This window comes from Nomascus leucogenys, chromosome 6, assembly GCF_006542625.1.
Source record: "Nomascus leucogenys isolate Asia chromosome 6, Asia_NLE_v1, whole genome shotgun sequence".
In the NCBI taxonomy this organism is placed as follows: domain Eukaryota; kingdom Metazoa; phylum Chordata; class Mammalia; order Primates; family Hylobatidae; genus Nomascus; species Nomascus leucogenys.
In genome coordinates, this window is record NC_044386.1 from 93,921,904 (window position 1) to 93,942,207 (window position 20,304).

The 20,304-nt window shown below is 44.9% G+C and overlaps 1 protein-coding gene across 2 annotated transcripts in view; it reads left to right on the forward strand.

The window, feature by feature from the left end:
* Window positions 1-870: 870 nt before the first annotated feature.
* Window positions 871-20,304, forward strand: part of ARID3B (AT-rich interaction domain 3B) — a 61,321-nt gene continuing 41,887 nt past the window's right edge. For both annotated transcript variants that reach the window (XM_030814756.1, XM_030814757.1), the window contains exons 1-2: window positions 871-1,022; window positions 3,554-4,203. In XM_030814756.1, coding sequence (XP_030670616.1) covers window positions 3,631-4,203 — 573 coding nt within the window. In that variant the 5' untranslated portion in view covers window positions 871-1,022; window positions 3,554-3,630. The remainder of the gene's footprint in view (window positions 1,023-3,553; window positions 4,204-20,304) is intronic.

Below are 20,304 nucleotides of genomic sequence, written 5' to 3' on the forward strand. Positions count from 1 at the left end.
TTGAAAAGAGGGTTGTTCAAATTACTGAGTCGTAACGCGATAGCGTTTCGAGGGATAAGGTCCAGGTTTTAACTGGGATTGGAAGGCTGATATAAGGGTCGCTAAAGACGAGGCCCGATGCTGAATGGGTTGGCCACATAGGCTCTGAAATTATCAAAGATGGTCAGACGGAGACAGACAAGGAGCTGGATACACAGATCGGCAGATTATCCCCAAACGGGGTGAAGTAGGTGACAGAGTCTAAGGGGAAGGGTTGAAGAAGCAAGTGTTTTTACAAGAGGTGACAGCACCTGACACATAATCCGGACCTCTGCAAACTGAGACCTGAGAATACTAATTCACGTCAAAAGGTTTCAAGGGACGCAACATTCTCGGGACAGCCAGGTCTCTGTCCCAGGAAGGAGCGGAGAAGTTTAGAGACAAGCTGATCTAAACACGGGAACCCCTGAGGAAGACCGGCTTGAAGGCAGGAGATTGAAGAGGGGACCGAAGCAGCGGCAAACCCTACACTCCTCTGCTCTTTAGTTACTTTCCTCCCAGCCAACCGCCCAAGCCACACCAACCTCCGCAATAGAAAACGCTCAGAGAACACGAGCTCCCGCCCCGCTCTTTTCAACTCCCCGCGGAAGTGTTCACACCGGAACCCCTCTGTGTCCGCACTTTGCCATTGGCCAAGGCTTCCGCCCGCTTCCATTCGCTTCCACCCACAACTCAGTCGGGCTGCGCGGTCCATAAGAGTCACTTCCGCCTCGTCCCACTCCCTCGGTCCCTTTTTAGCCGCTTCCGGCTTCGGCCCCGCCCCGCCCCTTGTGGCCCCCGCCCCGCCCCCGCCCCCGCCCCCGCCCCCGCCCGCGCCCCCGCCCCCGCCCCGGCCGGCGGTCCGGCCCCGCGGCGCCGCTTCCGGTGCGGGCCCCGCCCCGGCTGTGGCCCCCGGCTGCGGAGGAGTCCGAGACGCAGCTGCCGCGCCGGGGCCTGAGCGGCCGCCTCCTCCGCCGCCCGAAAACCCGGAGCGCCCCGCACAGGTAAGCGGCGCGGGTCCGGGCTCCCTCAGGCACGGCGGGAGAGGAGGCTGCGACAGGTGGAGGGGCCGAGGCCAGGAGCCGAGGCAGGTGTGGAGAGAGAGGGGAAGGCGCGGGTCGGGGGCGCGGGGACCGCGAAGGAAAGTGAGAGCGCCGCGGGAGCCCCGAGCGCCCTGTGCCCATTAGGGCATTTGAGATAAAGCGATGAGAAGGGTGAGGGGCCCTGGAGCTGAGTGGGCGCGCAGATAGGTGGGGCGGGGGCCATCGGAAAAGAGCCAGCGGATTGGCTGGGAGGGTTGGTAGAGGTAAAAGTGATAGGGCTGAATGGGGGGAGGTGAATAAAGAATGGGGGGAGGCGTGCAGGGGTGACCGGGGAGGTGGGCTGTGGGGCTTACAGGGGCCCGGGGCCAAAAGAATCCGGCAGCAAAGGCGGGGGAATGGTCAGCAGACCGCGTTCAAAGCTGCAGGTAGTCCGTTGTACCCGGCTTGGTGGTCCGGGAACTTTAGGGGAAATGGGGGAGGGGCCCGTGTGAAGGGATGAAGAGGTTTAGATTTGAGACATAAGTTCTCCAAATGTAGGCAGGTGGCATTGTTTGGATCGCTGGCTGCTTAGGGACTGCGGGAAGATGGGCTCTTTAGGGGAGGGTGTGTGTATTGAGTTGTAGAACTGAGTCATCTCAGTCTTACTATAAGAGGCTGTGGGAGGGACACCTCCCCCTCTGCTGGGGACAGCATTCAGAGAAGATGGTGCCACAAGACAAGAAGCAGTTGTTCAGTAACTGGCAGGACTTGGTTGAGAAGTTATTCCGATCGTGATTGATTGACTGTAATGACTATGAGGACATTTAAAATGAACACCGAATTATTTGCTTTATTCTGTAATTTTCTTTGACCCAAATTGTTTTCATTTTAAATGAACACTTTTGCCAACTGAATTTAATGTGGATGTAAATCTTGTCATGCTTTTTTACACTGTAAGAAGAGCTCAAGCAGAATGAAAGTATTGCTGCAAGCGTAACTCACACTTTCTAAAGTGCCAAGAGAGGAAGTAAAGGCAGTAAGAGGCAAATTGGAATGCGAATCTTTCACAAAACACAAAAGGCACAAACAGGGCTGTAAGATAAACAGAAAATGAGAATTTTTAATCTCTACTAATTGGCCTAGCTTTAAAAATTGTACGCTTTTTTACTCTAACCTGGAAAAAATCTTAAATTCAAGCAGTTTTTATTGCTAAAGATGTGATTACTTCTCCGTGAATTTTTGAAGATGCTAAGGACACTTTGTTTTTTGTCTTTCGACCCAATCCTAAAACACTGGAACAATGCAGATATCAAGTCCCAACATGTGCAGTGCAGCTTCTTTCATGTGATGACAAAATTGTACGCCATGTTGCAAGTCCTGTTCACCTAAAATTGCCCTTGCATAGTAATCCATTCAGTTATGGAGACTTGCTGAAGAAACATAACTCAAGCGAAGTTTATTGGGGGTGAGGGCCTACAGGGGAGAGGTGGGGGAGTAAAAGGAGAAGAGGGTGTGAAAGTGATGTGTGTTTGGAGACTGATTGGTAAGAATGCAGATAAACCTGCCCCCAGAATGCTTTTGGCCCGAAAGCCTTTTCTTTTTGTATTTGTCAGAGAATATCATAGTAGAAATGAAGCAGAAAGAAAGGGGATGTGAAGAGATTTACTTGGCTGTTTATAAAAAAGAAGCAGCAATAACTTGTTGTTCAGGCAATGTTGATATCTGTTTCAAATTAATTAACTTTAAAATCTCCAGAGGAATTCCCCCGTTTGCTTTTGAGTGACGATTGCAATTTGAGACTCTTGCCTCCTTGCGTGTTTCTTTCATGTTGTTGAAATTGGATTCTTTTTGAGGCTATAATGTCCAGTTAGTATGGCTCAGTCCACTCAACAAGCAGGCTGGCAATTTGATCAGAGAAATTTGAAAAGTTTAAACCCAAGAGCAGCTTGCTTGGTCTTGCTTTTTCTATGAGAGTAAAACTGTCTGCCTGATAGTTCTGTGTCTAGCTTAGAGGTGATATCTTTCTCCTGTGGGCTTGGGAACATATTCTCTCTTTTGCAGGCAGGTCCTTCTTTTCCTTTATTATTATTGTTTGCATAATTATGCTTCCGCTGCAGTGCAAACCCAGTTACCTTTTCAGTAATTAATGTTCAGTAACATTAATTCAGTAACAGATTAATGTTTGATAATGTAGAGGAAGAGAGATCGGAACACATGTTAGCAGACTAGATATTGGCTGAATGTACTTCTTTTAAAGCCCTCAACAGTCTGCTACTACTACTGAAATTCATTCCCTATTTACTCTCTTAGATCCTGTTTCTCTTCTTCACACCTTTTCCTACCCACCCACGAAACCCCCACCACTCACTCATCTTAAAACTCAGGTTTAGGAGCATATATGTTTAGCGTTTGGAACTCATGGCCCTCTACTGGAGAAAAGGAAACCTTTTTATACCTGTTTTACATAGTTGTTTTTTCCCCCTCCTTCTTTGTGGTTTCTGTTAATCACTAAGGTTTAGACCCAGTGTGCCTGGTGGGCTGTGCCCAGGTTCAGAGTCATGCCACTCTGTGGGTGAAGCTTGAGGCAATAATGGAGCCACTTCAGCAGCAGCAGCAGCAGCAGCAGCAGCAGCAGCAGCAGCAACAGCAGCAACAGAAGCAGCCACACCTGGCTTCTCTGCAGATGGATGCCAGAGAGAAGCAGGGCCAGCAGATGAGAGAAGCCCAGTTCTTGTATGCCCAAAAGCTGGTCACACAGCCGACTCTCCTTTCCGCCACACCTGGAAGGCCTTCTGGCAGCACTCCCTTAGGTCCCTTAGCCAGAGTTCCACCCACCACAGCAGTGGCCCAAGTCTTTGAACGGGGCAACGTGAACTCAGAGCCTGAGGAAGAGGACGGAGGTTTGGAAGATGAGGATGGGGATGATGAAGTTGCAGAGGTGGCTGAGAAAGAAACCCAGGCTGCTTCAAAATATTTTCATGTGCAGAAAGTAGCTCGCCAAGATCCCAGAGTGGCACCCATGTCCAATCTACTTCCAGCACTCGGGCTCCCACCGCATGGACAACAAGCTAAAGAAGACAATACCAAAGATGCTTCCAAGGCCTCACCTTCTGTCTCCACAGCAGGACAGCCGAACTGGAATCTGGATGAGCAGCTCAAGCAGGTCAGTCTTTCTGGTATTGGAGGTCATTTGTTCTTCTTAAAGGCGGGAGAGGGGTAATGGACTGACAGGGTCAGGGGCTGTGCCAGTCGTTGCCTTCTCACCCCACTTCAGTGACCAACAGCCTAGACATGAATAGACTTTGGATTTTTTTCTTATTTAATATTTATTCATTAAAGCAATGAAATGTATGTTACTCTTTTTTTTTTTTTTTTGTGAGGTGGAGTCTCACTCTGTCGCCTAGGTTGGAGTGCAGTGGCGTGATCTCGGCTCACTGCATCCTCCACCTCCCGGGTTCAAGTGATTCTCCTGCCTCAGTCTCCTGAGTAGCTGGGACTATAGGCGCGTGCCACTACGCCTGGCTAATTTTTTGCATTTTTAGCAGAGACTGGGTTTCACCATGTTAGCCAAGATGGTCTCGATCTCCTGACCTCGTGATGTGCCCTCCTCGGCCTCCCAAAGTGTTGGGATTACAGGCATGAGCCACCGCCCCTGGCCTGTATGTTACTCTTAATATAGGCTTTTCCAAGTTTGATGTGAAAGAATGTCAATACAATGTTGTTTTTTAAAGGAAGGATGAAGTTGCAACAATGTTGTGAGGAATATCTAAAATGAGATGTGTGACTAATTACAGCTTTTCTAATAATAATGTTTTCTAACAGTAACGTACGTTCTGGCCTAAGACAGTTTCTTAGCTCCAGGCTAACCCTCTTTAAGGACAGTTGGTTGTTTTGGAGCTAAACACAGCTGACAAGAAGCACTTGCATTGTATATATTTTCCAACAAAGAGCCTTGTAGACATGATTTCATTTCACTCTTACATCATCTCCTTGACAACGGGGAAGGGTAGACCTCAAAATTTCCTTTTTAGTCAAGGAAAGCTGAAGTGACTTCCAAATGGCTGAGCATCAGAGTCAGTTAGGGAGCTTTTTAAAAAATACAGATTGCTGAGTCCTAATGAATTGTCTTAGAGGGTGGAGCCTAGGGAATCTTTGTTCTCAGCCAAGCCTTTGACTTGTGATTCCTCTTCTCTCTGTGACCCACAATATAGTTTTTCCTCTCCCAAAGGATGGGAGTGATGATAAGTTGTTCCAGGTTATGTGACTTGTTGGTGCTTGGTAAGGGTGTTCCTGGGTACCCTGCAGAAGTACACACACTTCTTGTGATCCAGTGGTACTGTTTAGAAATCATTTGTGAAAAGCTATGGGTTTTCACAGGGCAACTGAGAAGTCATATAAGAAAGGTCCTTTGGAACCCGAAAAATCAAACATCTTGGATCAGGAGGTCTGTACAGTAGATCTGAGTTTTGCAACAATAGTGTTTGCAGCCAGCAGTGGGATTCAAATCCCATCACTTCCAAATATTGCCCTTGTGATCTTTTAGTAGGGCTCTGAATTGCTCTGAGCCTGTGTCTTCTCATCTGTCAAATAAAAAGAATGCCACTGCCTCCTATGGATGTTGTAAGGATTAACCGAGCTAGCACATGTGAAAGCCTGTCCAGTGCCAGGCACATGGTAGGTAATAGTGCCCGGGGGAGCTCTTTTACGTTAACAGGGCCACCCTCTCCTGCATCACACAGACATGCCTCTGAAGTGGGAGAGGTACTGAGATACACAGAGGTTTTCGCTCACATCACCCAGGGAGATAGTGGCAGAGCTAGGACTAGAATCAGAGAATCCCAACTTCCACGACAGCAGCACCCTGGCTGCCAGCCCAGACCTGCCTCCCACTGATTGCTTTGGTTTAGCAAAACATCTGTGAGTTGCCGGCTGCCCCCGCACTGCTGTGTGGTTGGCACAGTTCCATACCGGCCGCTGAGTCAGCTCATAGCGGGATCCTGCCCTGACAGCGCTGGGAAAGTTCAGGCCCGAGGCGGCTGGAGGCGGCTGGGCTGCCCCCGCCTTGGCAGCTGGCCAGCGTCTGCGTGTGTGCGATCGTTCCTAGAAAGTGCAGCCGCATGCGAGGAACAAGTGGAGCTCCAGAGCCTGTCTGTCTTCAGGAAGTGTAGCAGGTGTTGAGGTCAAGCCATTAGAGGTTTAAAAAAAGACTCTTCAGAACTGGCGTGTGCATGTGCACACGTGTGCACCGTGGCAGGGCACCCAGCACCAAGTTATCTAGATGGTGGCAGCCCTATGACTACGTAGCTCAGTATTCAGGGGGCTGGCTATTGGCATTTGAAACTCTTTGTGTTCACTTTATGTTTCTGAGGCATATTCACTAATTATAGACTGCTTGGCAGAGCACCTGCCAAAATGTTTTATAAATACCACAGTAGCTGAGGCATAATCCCTCACCCAAAATTTACCTTCCCCCAGGATTTGGAGATCAAGAACTGAACTGGGGGGCTTTGGGTAGCAATGACTTAAACCCTCAGATGTGCACCTCCTTTTCCCCTTTAATTTTTAACGTTGATTTGGTCTGTGCTCTCCTTGTCTATAAATCCTGCTTTTAAAGGAGTAAATCATGTGCTTGGGGATTTTAAAACTTTTTTTTTAGTTATATTTTAGAAGGGCCAAAAATAATAATATTCTTGGGGAGAGCCTGTAGAAACCATTACAAATCGTTAGACTATCTTGTTTTGTTGTTCACAATCTTTTCTTTATGAAACTTAATGGAGCGCAAAAATAGAATATCCCTTGCTCCAGCAACAATTACAAAGACCTAAATTTACAGTTGACACAGATCTCCCCCCCACCCCCCAAGACAGAGCACACTCTGTTGCCCAGGCTGGAGTGCAGTGGCACGACCTCGGCTCCCTGCAACCTCCGCCTCCTGAGTTCAAGTGATTTTTGTGCCTCACCTTCCCTAGCAGCTGAGATTACAGGCATATGCTACCATGCCTGGCTAATTTATTTATTTATTTTTTTTTACTTATTTTTTGTATTTTTAGTAGAGACAGGGTTTCATCATGTTGGCCAGGCTGGTCTCAAACTCCTGACCTCAAGTGATCCGCCCGTCCTGGCCTCCCAAAGTGCTGGGATTACAGGCGTGAGCCACCGCGCCCACCCTGACACAGATCTTATTGTTAATGTGATACAGCGTCCATCTTGTTCTTTTAAACAACAAACTTTTACAGAGGCTTCTTTGTACCAGACCTGTGCTGTATGAAACAAGGCATGTTTCTCCCTCAGGGAGTTCAGGTCTAGCGGTGGCAGTGTGGGAACCTCAAGGGGAATTTGAACTTGGGTTACAATAATTTGATTCTGTCCTGAGTCTACTGGAGCCCAGCCACCCAGTCTGTGCTATGGCAGAGATATGTAAAACAGGGTTTTGTTTCAAACATTCACATGCCAAAGTTTAAAAAGTTAATTTTGTCGACAGCATAGCATAGCTTGGCAAACCAACAGGAATACTCAGAAGTATTTTGCAAGATTTTGGGGTAAGGGAGGACAGGCATCTGCTAACTGAAAAGTGAAACTGGGAAAGCTTAAGGGTTCCAGAGATTATTCTTTGCATCTCAAGTCCCTTACTTAGAACATGTAAAGTCAAAATTATTTCATGGATTCTCTTTGAAGAAACTCTTGGAAAATATTTGCTTCTCAAGGCCTGGATTGTTAGGGTGTGGTATTATTCTCTGACACCACAGTGATGGGAAGATGGATAACGCCATTGAGCCAAGTGTTCTAAAACCCATCAGATTCCTATAGGCAGAGTAAATAATTGTAAAACAAGAAAACAGACAAAGAACCGAGTGTTCCTTTTCTCAAAGGAGATCATATAGCCAACTAGGAGATGTTGCTGGCCTTTTGGGGGTGGTGTTCTCTCCCTCTGGTAGAAGGTGGTTCAAGCAGTACAGACTGGGTCTATCTTGAGCCCACTGGTAGAGCTAGGTTACTAGAAGAGTGTAGACCCCCTTCGATAGAACAGAAAGAAGAAAGATGGCTTGGCAGGCATGTGGGGCCAGGGTGAGTCTGTCCGGTTTTCTGCATACTTTGGCAGTCGCTTTGGTTACTGCATGTGGCTGTGATCCAACCACAGGCTTAACATAAATTCACAGCCAATTCAGTTGAAAGCACTGGGAGCCACTGCACAATAAATGTTGGCCCCATCCTCTACCCTTCCCCTTCTAGCATGTTTTACAAGATTTTGTTTTGTGACTGCCTTCTAGGATGGAAGGGTTTAATTTCAGAATATTTGCAATTAAAGAATTCTGCGGGCGGTGGCTCACGCTTGTAATCCGCCTTGGGAGGCCGAGGCGGGTGGATCACGAGGTCAGGAGATCGAGACAAGTGAACCCGTCTCTAAAAAATAAAAAACAGGCGGGCGTGGGGGGGCCTGTGGTCTAGCTACTCGGAGGCTGAGGCAGGGAAGGGTGAACCGGGGGCGGAACTTGCAGTGAGCGAGACTGCGCCACTGCACTCCAGCCTGGCGACAGAGCGAACTCCGTTCAAAAAAAAAAAAAAAAGAATTCCTAACGTCCTAAAGCTTGCTAATCACATGTATTAACAAGGACAGGGTATTGCCAATTTCAAACACCTCCAAGCTGCTTGGGGCACCCTCAGCTCATGACAGCTGTGTGGGTTCTCTCTGAATTTGTTGGAGAAGCACTTCTGCAATACAGAAGCAAAGGAAGCTCCATGGCAAATGGGAAGAATTGCCATATTAGATGGGCACTGGGAGACAAAGGGAATGTGATTTGAGAAGAGGGAGTTTCGTGTTTTTTGTTTGTTTGTTTTGTTTTGTTTTGTTTTGTTTTTTGCCTATTTTTAACCATGAGCAAAATCAATCTCATCTTACCGTGAGAGGTGACTTCCTGCTGGGCAATTAGTGGGGACTGCTGTCCATTTCTTCTAATGCCATGACTGACTGACTGGTATCCAGAAGCCATCCCTCTAAGTAAGGTGTGGTCCCTTGGGATAGGCCTACTTTTCTTGGTAGATACTGCATGACTATCATTAGCTGGGTGTGGTGGCACACGCCTGTGGTCCCAACTACTCGGCAGGCTGAGGCAGGAAAATCACTTGAACCTGGGAGGCAAAGGTTGCAGTGAGCCGGGATCGTGCCACTTGCACTCCAGCCTGGATGACAGAGTGAGATGGTTTAAAAAAAAAAAAAACAGGAAAAAGAAAAAAGAAAAGATACAGCATGACTATGGAACATTTGAGGCTTTTTTAAAAAACTGTGCAAACTATTGCCCAAAAAAGAAAATGTTCGTAGGCTTTCCTCATGTTCTTTATAGAGCTACCTTGCATGCCCTTGCCTTCTGCAGTCACATTGGAATCCATCTAGTTGAGTGTTTCTCAATTAGAGGCCACCCCTGCCCCTTCCCAGGGGACATTTGGCAATGTCGAGACATTTTTGATTGCCATGACTGGAGCAGGGGGCAGTGTGCTATGGGCATCTAGTGGGTAGACCAGGGATGCTTCTAAACATCGTATAATGCACCGGACGGCCCCCCAAAAGCAAAGAGTTATCTGGTCCAAAATAACAGTAGTGCCAAAGTTGAGAAACCGTGCTCTAGATTGTGCAACCAGAAAGAGAACATAAGCTTCGCTATCATCAGACAGCACCAGAGACTCTGTTCCTTTGTGTTTCAGTCTCAGTAACTGAGGAGTTTGGCAGCCTTGAATTTTCTTGACTTCTACTTTCAATATCTGTGCCGAGCTTGTGTCTTTCCTCTAGTCATCTAGGTGAACAGACTGTCACTTGGGAGAGGTTTGGGGCCTAGAACTTGAGATCTCTTACTTGACTCTATCAGTGATTCTTTCAGCCCAGCACTCCATGATATCTTTGGTAATATATAAGAGAGCTTGGTTGCCCTTCTAGACATTAACCCCAAAAGGTTAAGGTGTAAATACTTGGCAGACTTGTTACCTAGTAACAGATTTAATTATTAAATCAGCATTGGTTTTGGAGCCAGAGGATGTGGATTAAGACCCTACTTCCACCACTTGCTTGCTTTAGTACCTTGGACAAGTGTTCTAATCTGCCTCTCTGAACCCATGCATAAATCTATTCCAGAGGATGATAATCCTCTCCCACTATCCTCAGAAAGTGATTTTAAGGATATTACAAAGGTAGAAGAAAAATATGGGTGTGAAAGAGCTTTGCAAGGTTAGGGCGAATTGTCATCAACACCTAAGTCCTTTTTGAAGCTACCATCGTCCCTCATATGCAGGGGATTGGTTCCAAGACCTCCACATATACCAAAATTTGAGCATACTCAAGTCCTGCAGTCAGCTCTGTGGAACCCACATATATTAAAAGTCAGTCTTCCATATACATGGGTTTCACGTCTCGTAAATTTTGTCTTTGATCCAAGTTGGATTGAAAATAGTTTACATATAAGTGGACCCAGGCGGTTCAAATCCGTGTTGAAGGGTCAATCATAATTTTTCAGTCTTTATGACCTTTGTAGATAAGATGCTCCATAAATCCTACCCACTACTCTAAAACAACTCCTTTTCAGGTTTTCTAGAGCCATGACCACACTCTGGTGTTCTGAAGTTCTCTGAAACCTTTCAGGATTATGTGAGCTTAAACCATGGCACTTCTGAAGCTGTATCTTTCCGTATTAGCATAGGGATATGTGTGTATTGTTCTTTAGGTAGAAGTAAGCTTTATAGATACTAAGTCCTTATAAATACACAATCACTGACTTGACTTGGGTCCTTACCCTCTCACCAGAGGCTAATTTCTCTACATGTGTCCCAGATCCCATCCCCTCCCAGGTTTCCAGGGACTTGCTCCATCAGTGAACCCTCCATTTCCTGACTCTTTGGGCTCATTCTCTTCCAGGCCTTTTCCACGTTTACATATCTTTCTCTCAGACTTAAAAACAAGCAAACAACAAAAACCTTTAATCTTAAATTTTACCTGAGTCAGTTGTTAACAAGGAAATGAAAGACCACTTTTAAAAAATTTCCTCTTGATTGCACATTATTGCCAGCTTTTTTTCTATTCCTAACTATCCCCCACTTCCTCGCAACAAAGCTTCTCAAAGGAATTGGTTTTACTCTTTATTTCCATTCGTCACCTCCTACTCACTCCTCAGCATACTCCAGTCTGATCTCTGTTTCTTCCGTGTCCCTGAAGTTCCATGTTGCTAAGCCCAGCCTTCCCTGACCTCACTGATTTCTCAGCACTGTTGAATACAGAGCACTTCCTCCTTGAATATTCTCTTCTTTTGCTTTCTATAATCCTTCATTGTGCTTATGCTTATTTTCTTTCTTTTCCTTTTCTTTTTTCTTTCTTTCTTTTTTTTTTTTTTTGAGACGGAGTCTCGCTCTGCCGCCCAGGCTAGAGTGCAGTGGCGTGATCTTGGCTCACTGCAATCTGGGACGACAGGCACATGCCACCACGCCCGGCTAACTTTTTGTATTTTTAGTAGAGATGAGGTTTCACTATGTTAGCCAGGATGGTCTCAATCTCCTGACCTCGTGATCCACCCGCCTCGACCTCCCAAAGTGCTGGGATTGCAGGTGTGTGCCACCACGCCCAGCTGGCCTTCCTTCCTTCCTTTTTTAGACAGGGTCTCACTCTGTTGCACAGGTTAGAGTGCAGTGGCACAAACACAGCTCACTGCAGCCTTGACCTCTTGAGCTCAGGTGATTCTCCTTCCTCAGCCTGCTGAGTAACTGGGACTACAGGCATGCATCACTATTTCCGACTAATTTTATTTTTGTGAGATGGGGTCTCACCATGTTGCCCAGGCTGGTCTTGAACTCCTGGACGCAAGCAGTCCTCCCACTTTGGCCTCCCAGAGTGTGGGGATTACATGCATGAGCCACTGCACCCGACCTGTTTATTTTCCTTTATCTCTTCAACTGTTTCTCTTCTGTCCAGCCTTTGAAATGCCACGTTCCCCAGGGTTTACTCCTAAGCTTACTTCTCTGTATGTTCTCCCTGAGCAGTTTCACTCTCATGACTTTAAATACTATCTATAAGCCAGTGGGACTCCAGTGTTTATTGTTTGAGCCCACATTTCTAGTCTAAGGTATCCCCAACTCCCTGCATGGCATTTCTGTTGAGACGTTTTACTGGCATCTCAAGTTTAATACCTGTGAGACTGAACTCTTGATTTCCAACCTACTCCCCTACAATTATTTCCTCCTTTACTGTCCTTCTCAGTAAGTGGCATTTCTGTCCACTTATTCATATCAAAACCTTAGAGTTGACTGTCTTTCATTCCTCCTGCTCTGTTACTTCCTATGTCTAGTCCATCACCAAGTCTTAGCAGCTCTCTCATCTAAGTATCTGGAGTATTGCCACTCCTGCCTTCTGCATCATCACCTACCTGGTCCAGACTACCTACCTACCATTATAGCTTTCAACAGGTTTCTGTGCCCACCCCCTCCCCCATTCTAATCCATGCTCTACACGGCAGCTACAGCCATCTTCTAAAAAACAAATCAGATTATGTCACTGCGTTAATGCCCTCCAAGTATGATGTCAGTTGCTCTAATTATAAAATCCAAAATCTGCATGATCTGACCCTTGCCTACTTATCCAGCCTTATCTTTGACAATCTCCTGGTCTATCACTGTGCTCCAGTTACCCTGACCTTTGCATATGCTGGTCCTTCTGTCTAGAACAGTCTTGTCTAGGCAAACTTACTCAGCCTTCGGGTCGCTCCTTTACCCATCACTTCCTTAAAGGTGCTGTCTTCACTCTTAGTGTTGATCAGGTCCTCCTGTTATGTCCCTGTCATTGAACATTATACTTTTATATTTGTGCAGTTCTTTCGTTTATTTCTTTGGTATCTGATTTCTACTCTAGATGGTAAGCTCCAAGAGGACAGGGACCATGTTTGTTTTGGTTATCATTATACCCTAGCACCCAACAGTGATGGCACATGGTAGGCACTCAAATACTGGTTTCTTCCACTTTCTATGGTTTATTCTGTTCCTTTTTAAATGCAAAAGGCGCCATTTCTTTTGTGTTGTTTTGTTTTGAGACAGGATCTCACTCTGTTGCCCAGGCTGGAGTGCAGTGGCATGATCATGGCTCACCTCAGCCTCAACCTCCTGGGCTCAGGTTGATTCTCCCACCTTGGCCTCCTAGGGATTACAGTCCCTCCTTGGGACTACAGGCATGCACCACCACACCCAGCTAACTTTTGTTATTTTTTGTAGAGGTGGGGTTTCACCATGTTGCCCAAGCTGGTCTTGAGCTCCTAGGCTCAAGCAATTCACCCTCCTTGGTCTCCCAAAGTGCTGGCATTACAGGCATGAGCCACTGTGCCCGGCCTTCCATTTTGTTTGTTTAAAATAGATTTTATTTTTTTAGATCAGTTTTAGGTTCACAGCAAAATTGAGCAGAATGTGCAGAGATTTCCCATATGCCTCCTCCTCCCACACCTGCACAACCTCCTGTCAAAATCCTGCACCAGAGTAGTATGTTTGTTATAACTGATGAACCTACATTGACACATCATTATCACCCAGAGTCCATAGTTTACTTTAGTGTTCTTGATACTGTGTATTCTATGGAATTTTTTTTTTTTTTTTTTTGAGGCAGAGTTTCGCTCTTGTTGCCCAGGCTAGAGCACGATGGCGCAATCTCGGCTCACTGCAACCTACGCCTCCCAGGTTCAAGTGGTTCTCCTGCCTCAGCCTCCCAAGTAGCTGGGATTACAGGCATTCGCCACCACACCCAGCTAATTTTGTATTTTTAGTAGACAGGGTTTCACCATGTTGGTCAGGCTGGTCTTGAACTCCCGACCTTACGTAATCCACACAGCTTGGCTTCCCAAAGTGCTGGGATTACAGGCGTGAGCCACCGCGCCCAGCCTATTCTATGGATTTTGACAAATGTGTAATGACATGTATCTGCCATTGTAGTATCACACAGAGTAGTTTCACTGTCCTAGAAATTCTCTGTGCTTCACCTATTCATCTTTCCCTCCCCCTTAACCCCTGGCAGCCCCTGATTCTTTTCCTGTCTATGGTTTTGTCTCTTCCAGAATGTTATATGGTGGGATCATTAATGTAGCCTTTTTAGATTGGCTTTCTCCACTTAATAATGTGCATTTAAGCTTCCTCTATATCTTTTTATGGGTTGATAGCTTATTTCTTTTTGTGCTGAATAATATTTCATTTTTTGGACATACCACAGTTTATCCATTCACCTACTGAAGGACGTCTTGGTTGCTTCAAAGTTTCAGCAATTATGAATAAAGCTATCATACACATCTGTATACAGGTTTTTATGTAGATATAAGTTTCAGTTCATCTGGGTAAATACCAAGAAGCGTGATTGCTGGATTGTGTGGTAAGAGTATTTTTAGCTTTCTAAGAAACTGCCCAACTGTGTCTCAAAGTGGCTGTACCATTTTGCATTCCCGTCAGCAGTGAATGAGCTTCTGTTGCTCCACATCCTCACCAGCGTTTGGTATTGTTAGTGTTTTGGATTTTGGCCATGTTCCTTTAACTGAAATTTTTATTTAGCTAATTACAGATTCACATGGAGTTGAAAGAAAGCAATGTCATGTACACTTTGTCCAGTATCCCTATGATAACAGCATACACAGGTATAGTATGCTGTCACACCTGGATATTGATGTTGATGTCATCCACTGATCCTACTTAGATTTCTTCCTCAGTTTTACGTGTACTCGTTTGTGTGTGTTCTGTTTTTAAGCCATTTTAGTTGTACATTGAACACATTTTTCGAAATTCTTGTTACTTAATAAATGCATTTGAGGCTATAGAGTTTTCCCTGGATCTCACTTTTGCTGTACCCCACAAGTTCTGATGTGTAGTGCTTTCATTGTTGGTTAGTACTAAACATTTTATAATTTCAGTTTTAATTCCTTCTTCAACTCATGGGTTGTTAAAAGTATTTTTTGGTTTCCAAATATGTGGGTTTTATCTCTTTTCTAGTATTCTTTTATAGCTTAATTACATTGTAGTTGGGAAACGAGCATGGTATCAATTCTCTGAAATTTAAGATATTCTTTGTGTTGGCCTTATGTGTGATTAGTTTCTGTAAATGTTCCGTGTGTGCTTGGAGAGAATGTATGTTAATCCATTTCATTATAAGGATTAGTGATACATTTGGATCTATTTCTGCCCTCTTTTTTTTTTTTAATTTTTATTTATTTATTTATTTATTTATTTATTTATTATTATTTTTTGAGACGGAGTTTCGCTCTTGTTGCCCAGGCTGGAGTGCAATGGTGCGATCTCGGCTCACTGCAACCTCCGCCTCCTGGGTTCAAGAGATTCTCCTGCCTCAGCCTCCTGAGTAGCTGGGATTACAGGCATGTGCCACCACACCCAGCTAATTTTGTATTTTTGTTTGTTTGTTTATTTTTTTGTGACAGAGTCTAGCTCTGTCTCTCAGGCTAGATAGAGTGCAGTGGCGTGATCTTGGCTCATTGCGAGCTCTACCTCCTGGGTTCATGCCATTCTCCTGCCTCAGCCTCCCAAGTAGCTGGGACTACAGGCGCCTGCCACAACACCCGGCTAATTTTTTGTATTTTTAGTAGAGAACGGGGTTTCTCCATGTTGGTCAGGCTGGTCTCGAACTCCCGACCTCAGGTGATGCACCCACCTCGGCCTCCCAAAGTGCTGAGATTACAGGCATGAGCCACAATGCCCAGCCCTGTTTTTTTTTTGAGATGGAGCCTCTGGCTGGAGTGCAGTGGCATGATTTCTGCTCACTGTAACCTCTGCCTCCCGGGCTCAAGCAACCCTTCCGCCTCAACCTCCCAAGTACCTGGGATTACAAGCATGCACTACCACACTCGGCTAATTTTTGTATTTTTAGTAGAGACGGGATTTCACCATGTTGGCCAGGCTGGTCTTGAACTCCTGACTTCAAGTGATCTACCCACCTCAGCCTCCCAAAGTGCTAGGATTACAGGTGTGAGCCACGGTGCCTGGCCGTGCCCTCTTATTTTGGATTTTCAATTTAACTATACTTTTTCTTTTCTTGTTTTCTCTTTTTCTGTCTTGTATTGATTTGATCAAGTTTTCTTTTTTTTATTTTATTTTTATTATACTTTTAAGTTTTAGGGTACATGTGCACAACGTGCAGGTTTGTTACATATGTATACATGTGCCATGTTGGTGTGCTGCACCCATTAACTCGTCATTTACATTAGATATATTTCCTAATGCTATCCCTTCCCACTCCCCCCACCCCACAACAGTCCCCGGTGTGTGATGTTGCCCTTCCTGTGTCCATGTGTTCTCATTGTTCAATTCCCACCTATGAGTGAGAACATGCGGTGTTTGGTTTTTTGTCCTTGTGATAGTTTGCTGAGAATGATGGTTTCCAGTTTCATCCATGTCCCTACAAAGGACATGAACTCATCATTTTTTGAGTTTTCTTTATTTAGCCTTTATCTCCTTTACTGGTCTAGAAGTTACACTTTTCTGTTCTTATTCTTCTATTGGTTACTTTCAGATTGTAATTTATATTCTTTTTACACTACAGGCATATCTCAGAGATATTGCAGGTTCAGTTCCAGACCACCACAATAAAGCAATATTGCAATAAAATAAGTCATACATTTTTTGTTTCCCATATACAAATTACGTTTATACTATAGTCTATTAAGTTAACAGTAGCTTTCATTATACCTAAAAAAAACCAACAATGTACATACCTTAACTAAAATGTTTTATTGCTCTTGAATGTTCCCAGCACAAAGAAATGATAGATGTTTGTGGTGATGGAGATGCTAATTATCCTGATCTGATCACTATACATTATATGTATGAAAACAACTCTGTGTACCTCATTAATATATATAATTATTATTTGTCAATTAAAAGTAAAGTAATACTTTATTACAAGAAAAACAATAACAAGTATCTGAGCCTTTAGCGAGTTGTAATCTTTTTGTTGGTAGAAGGTCCTGCCTTGATGTCGATGGCTTCTGACTGATCTAGGTGCTGGTTACTGAAGATTGGAGTGGCTGTGGCAGTTTCATAGAATAAGACAACAGTGAAGTTTGCTACATCGATTAACTCTTTTTTTCTTTCTTTTTTGAAGCAGGGTCTCACTCTGTCACCCAGGGTGGAGTGCAGTGACGCAATCACAGCTCACTGCAGCCTCGACCTGTTGGGCTTATGTGATTCTCCCACGTCAGCCTTTTGAGTAGCTGGGGCCACAGGCATGTGTCACCATGCCCAGCTAATTTTTAAAAATTTTTTGTAGAAACGGTCTCACTGTGTTGCCTAAGCTGGTCTCAAACTCCTGGTTCAAGCAGTCCTCCTGCCTCAGCTTTCCAAAGTGCTGGGATTATAGGTGTGAGCCACCATGTCTGGCCCCAGTTGCTATTTTGACCTCCCATGAATCATGAAATACTCTTGATGACACCTAGAACAGTGAATCCTTTCCAGAAGGTTTCCAATTTGCTTTGCCTGGATCCATCAGAGGCATCCCTGTCTATGGCAGCTGTAGCCTTACGAAATGTATTTGGGGTTTTTTTTTTTTTTTTTGAGACAGAATCTTGCCTTGTTGCCCAGGCTGGAGTGCAGTGGCACGATCTCAGCTCACTGCAAGCTCCACCTCCCAGGTTCATGCCATTCTCCTGCCTCAGCCTCCCAAGTAGCTGGGACTACAGGCGCCCGCCACCACACCTGGCTAATTTTTTTTTTGTATTTTTAGTAGAGACGGGGTTTCACTGTGTTAGCCAGGATGGTCTCAATCTCCTGACCTTGATCCTCCCGCCTTGGCCTCCCAAAGTGCTGGGATTACAGGCGTGAGCCACCACACCAGCCACAAAATGTATTTCTTAAATAATTTGTAAGTTCAACCTTAAAAGTTGAAATTATTCCTTGATCTATGGGCTGCAGAATGGATATTGTGTTAGCAGGCATGAAAACAACATTCATCTCCTTGTACATCATCATCAAAGCTCTTGGGTGATCAGGTGCCTTGTCAATGGGTAGTAATATTTTGAAAAGAATCTTTTTTCTAAGCAGTAGGTCTGAACAGTGGGTTTAAAATATTCAGTAAGCCATGCTGTAAACAGATGTGCTGTCATCCAGGCTTTGTTCTATTTACAGAGCACAGCCAAGGTAGATTTAGGATAATTCCTAAGGGCCCTAGGATTTTCGGAATGATGAATGAGTACTAGCTTCAATTTAAAGTCACCAGCAGCATGAGGCTATAAAACAAGAGAGTCACTCTGTCCTTTGAAGCTTTGAAGCCTGGCGTTGACCTCTCTCTAGCAATGAAAGTCCTAGATGGCATCTTCTTCTAAATAAGGCTGTTTTCATCTACATTGAAAATCTGTTTTTAATGTTGCAACCTTCATCAATGATCTTAGCTACATCTTCTGGATAACTTGCTGCAGTTTCTATGTCAGCGCTTGCTGCCTCACCTTGTACTTTTATGTTAGGGAAATGATTTATTTCCTTAATCCTCACAAATCAACCTCTGCTAGCTTCAAATTTTCTTCTGCAGCTTACTTCCTCTCTCAGCCTTCATAAAATTGAAGAGAGTTAGGGTCTTGCTCTGGGTTAGGCTTTGGCATAAGGAAATGTTGTTACTGGTGTGTTCTTCTATCTAGGCCACTAAAACATTCTCCATGTCAGTAATAAGGCTGTTTTGCTTTTAATTTCCTTTAAGAATTCTTACTTTGCATTCACAGCTTACCTACCTGTTTGGCACAAGAGGCCTAGCTTTCAGCCTGTCTGGGTTTTCTTTTTTTTTTTTTGTCTGAGATGGAGTCTTGCTCTGTCACCTAGCTTTTGATTTCTAGCTTTTGATTTAAAGTGAGAGACATACAACTCTTCCTTTCATTTGAATTCTTAGAGGTTATTGCAAGGTTACTAATTGGCCTGATTTCAGTATGGTTATGTCCAAGAGAGTAGGGAGGCCCAAGAAGAGGGAGAAAGATGGAGGAACAGCTAGGGTGGTTGGTGGAGCAGTCAGAACACATACAACATTTATCAGTGAAGTTTGATGTCTTATATGGGTGTGATTCTAGGCTCTCCAAAGCAATTACAATGGTAACATCAAAGATGACTCATCACAGATCACCATAACAGATGTAATAATTTTTTTTTTTTTTTTTTTTTTGAGACAGAGTCTGGCTCTGTCACACAGGCTGGAGTGCAGTGGCGCGATCTCGGCTCACTGCAAGCTCCGCCTCCCGGGTTCACGCCATTCTCCTGCCGCAGCCTCTGAGTAGCTGGGACTACAGGCACTCGCCACCATGCCCGGCTAATTTTTTGTATTTTTGGTAGAGATGGGGTTTCACCTTGTTAGCCAGGATGGTCTCGATATCCTGACCTCGTGATCCACCCGCCTCAGCCTCCCAAAGTGCTGGGATTACAGGCGTGAGCCACCGTGCGCAGCCAATAATTTTTTTTAAGTGTGAAATACTACGAGAATTACCAGTTTGTGACGGAGACACGAAGTGAGCACGTGCTATTAGAAATGAGGTGTGCTGTGCTTTCAAACATTGGTACCTTAGAAATTCTAGTTTTAACATCTACCTCTCCAATCCTATTTTCCAGTTTATAGTGGCCAGTATTTTAGTTCTAATTTGTTTTAACCCCTCCCCAAATTAGTTTTTTTCCCCTCGCAGTTATTATTTATTTAGACTTATGAAGTTTATCCATTTCTTTTCTCACCTTTACTTATATCCTACTCATTCCCTCTGGACTCACTTTCCTTTTCCTTTTTTCTTTTTCTTTTTTTTTTTTTTTTTTTTTTTGAGACAGAGTCTCACTCTGTTGCCCAGGCTGGAGTGCAGAGGTGCAATCTTGGCTCACTGCAACCTCCGCCTGCCAGGTTCAAGCGATTCTCCTGCCTCAGCCTCCTGAGTAGCTGGGACTACAGGCATGTGCCACCATGCCCGGCTAATTTTTGTATTTTTTAGTAGAGACAGGGTTTCACCATATTGGCCAGGCTGGTCTCAAACTCCTGACCTCGTGATCCGCCCACTTCAGCCTCCCAAAGTGCTAGGATTACAGACGTGAGCCAGCATGCGCAGCCTCCTTTTTCCTTATTTACTAACTTTTTTAGCAGAGACTTACATGTAATAAAAGTCTTGGGCCAGGCATGGTGGCTCATACCTATAATTCCAGCACTTTGGGAGGCCAACGCAGGCAGATTGCTTGAGCCCAGGAGCTCAAGACCAGCCTGAGCAACATGATGAAACCCTGTCTGTACAAAAAAAAAAAAAAAAAAAAAAAG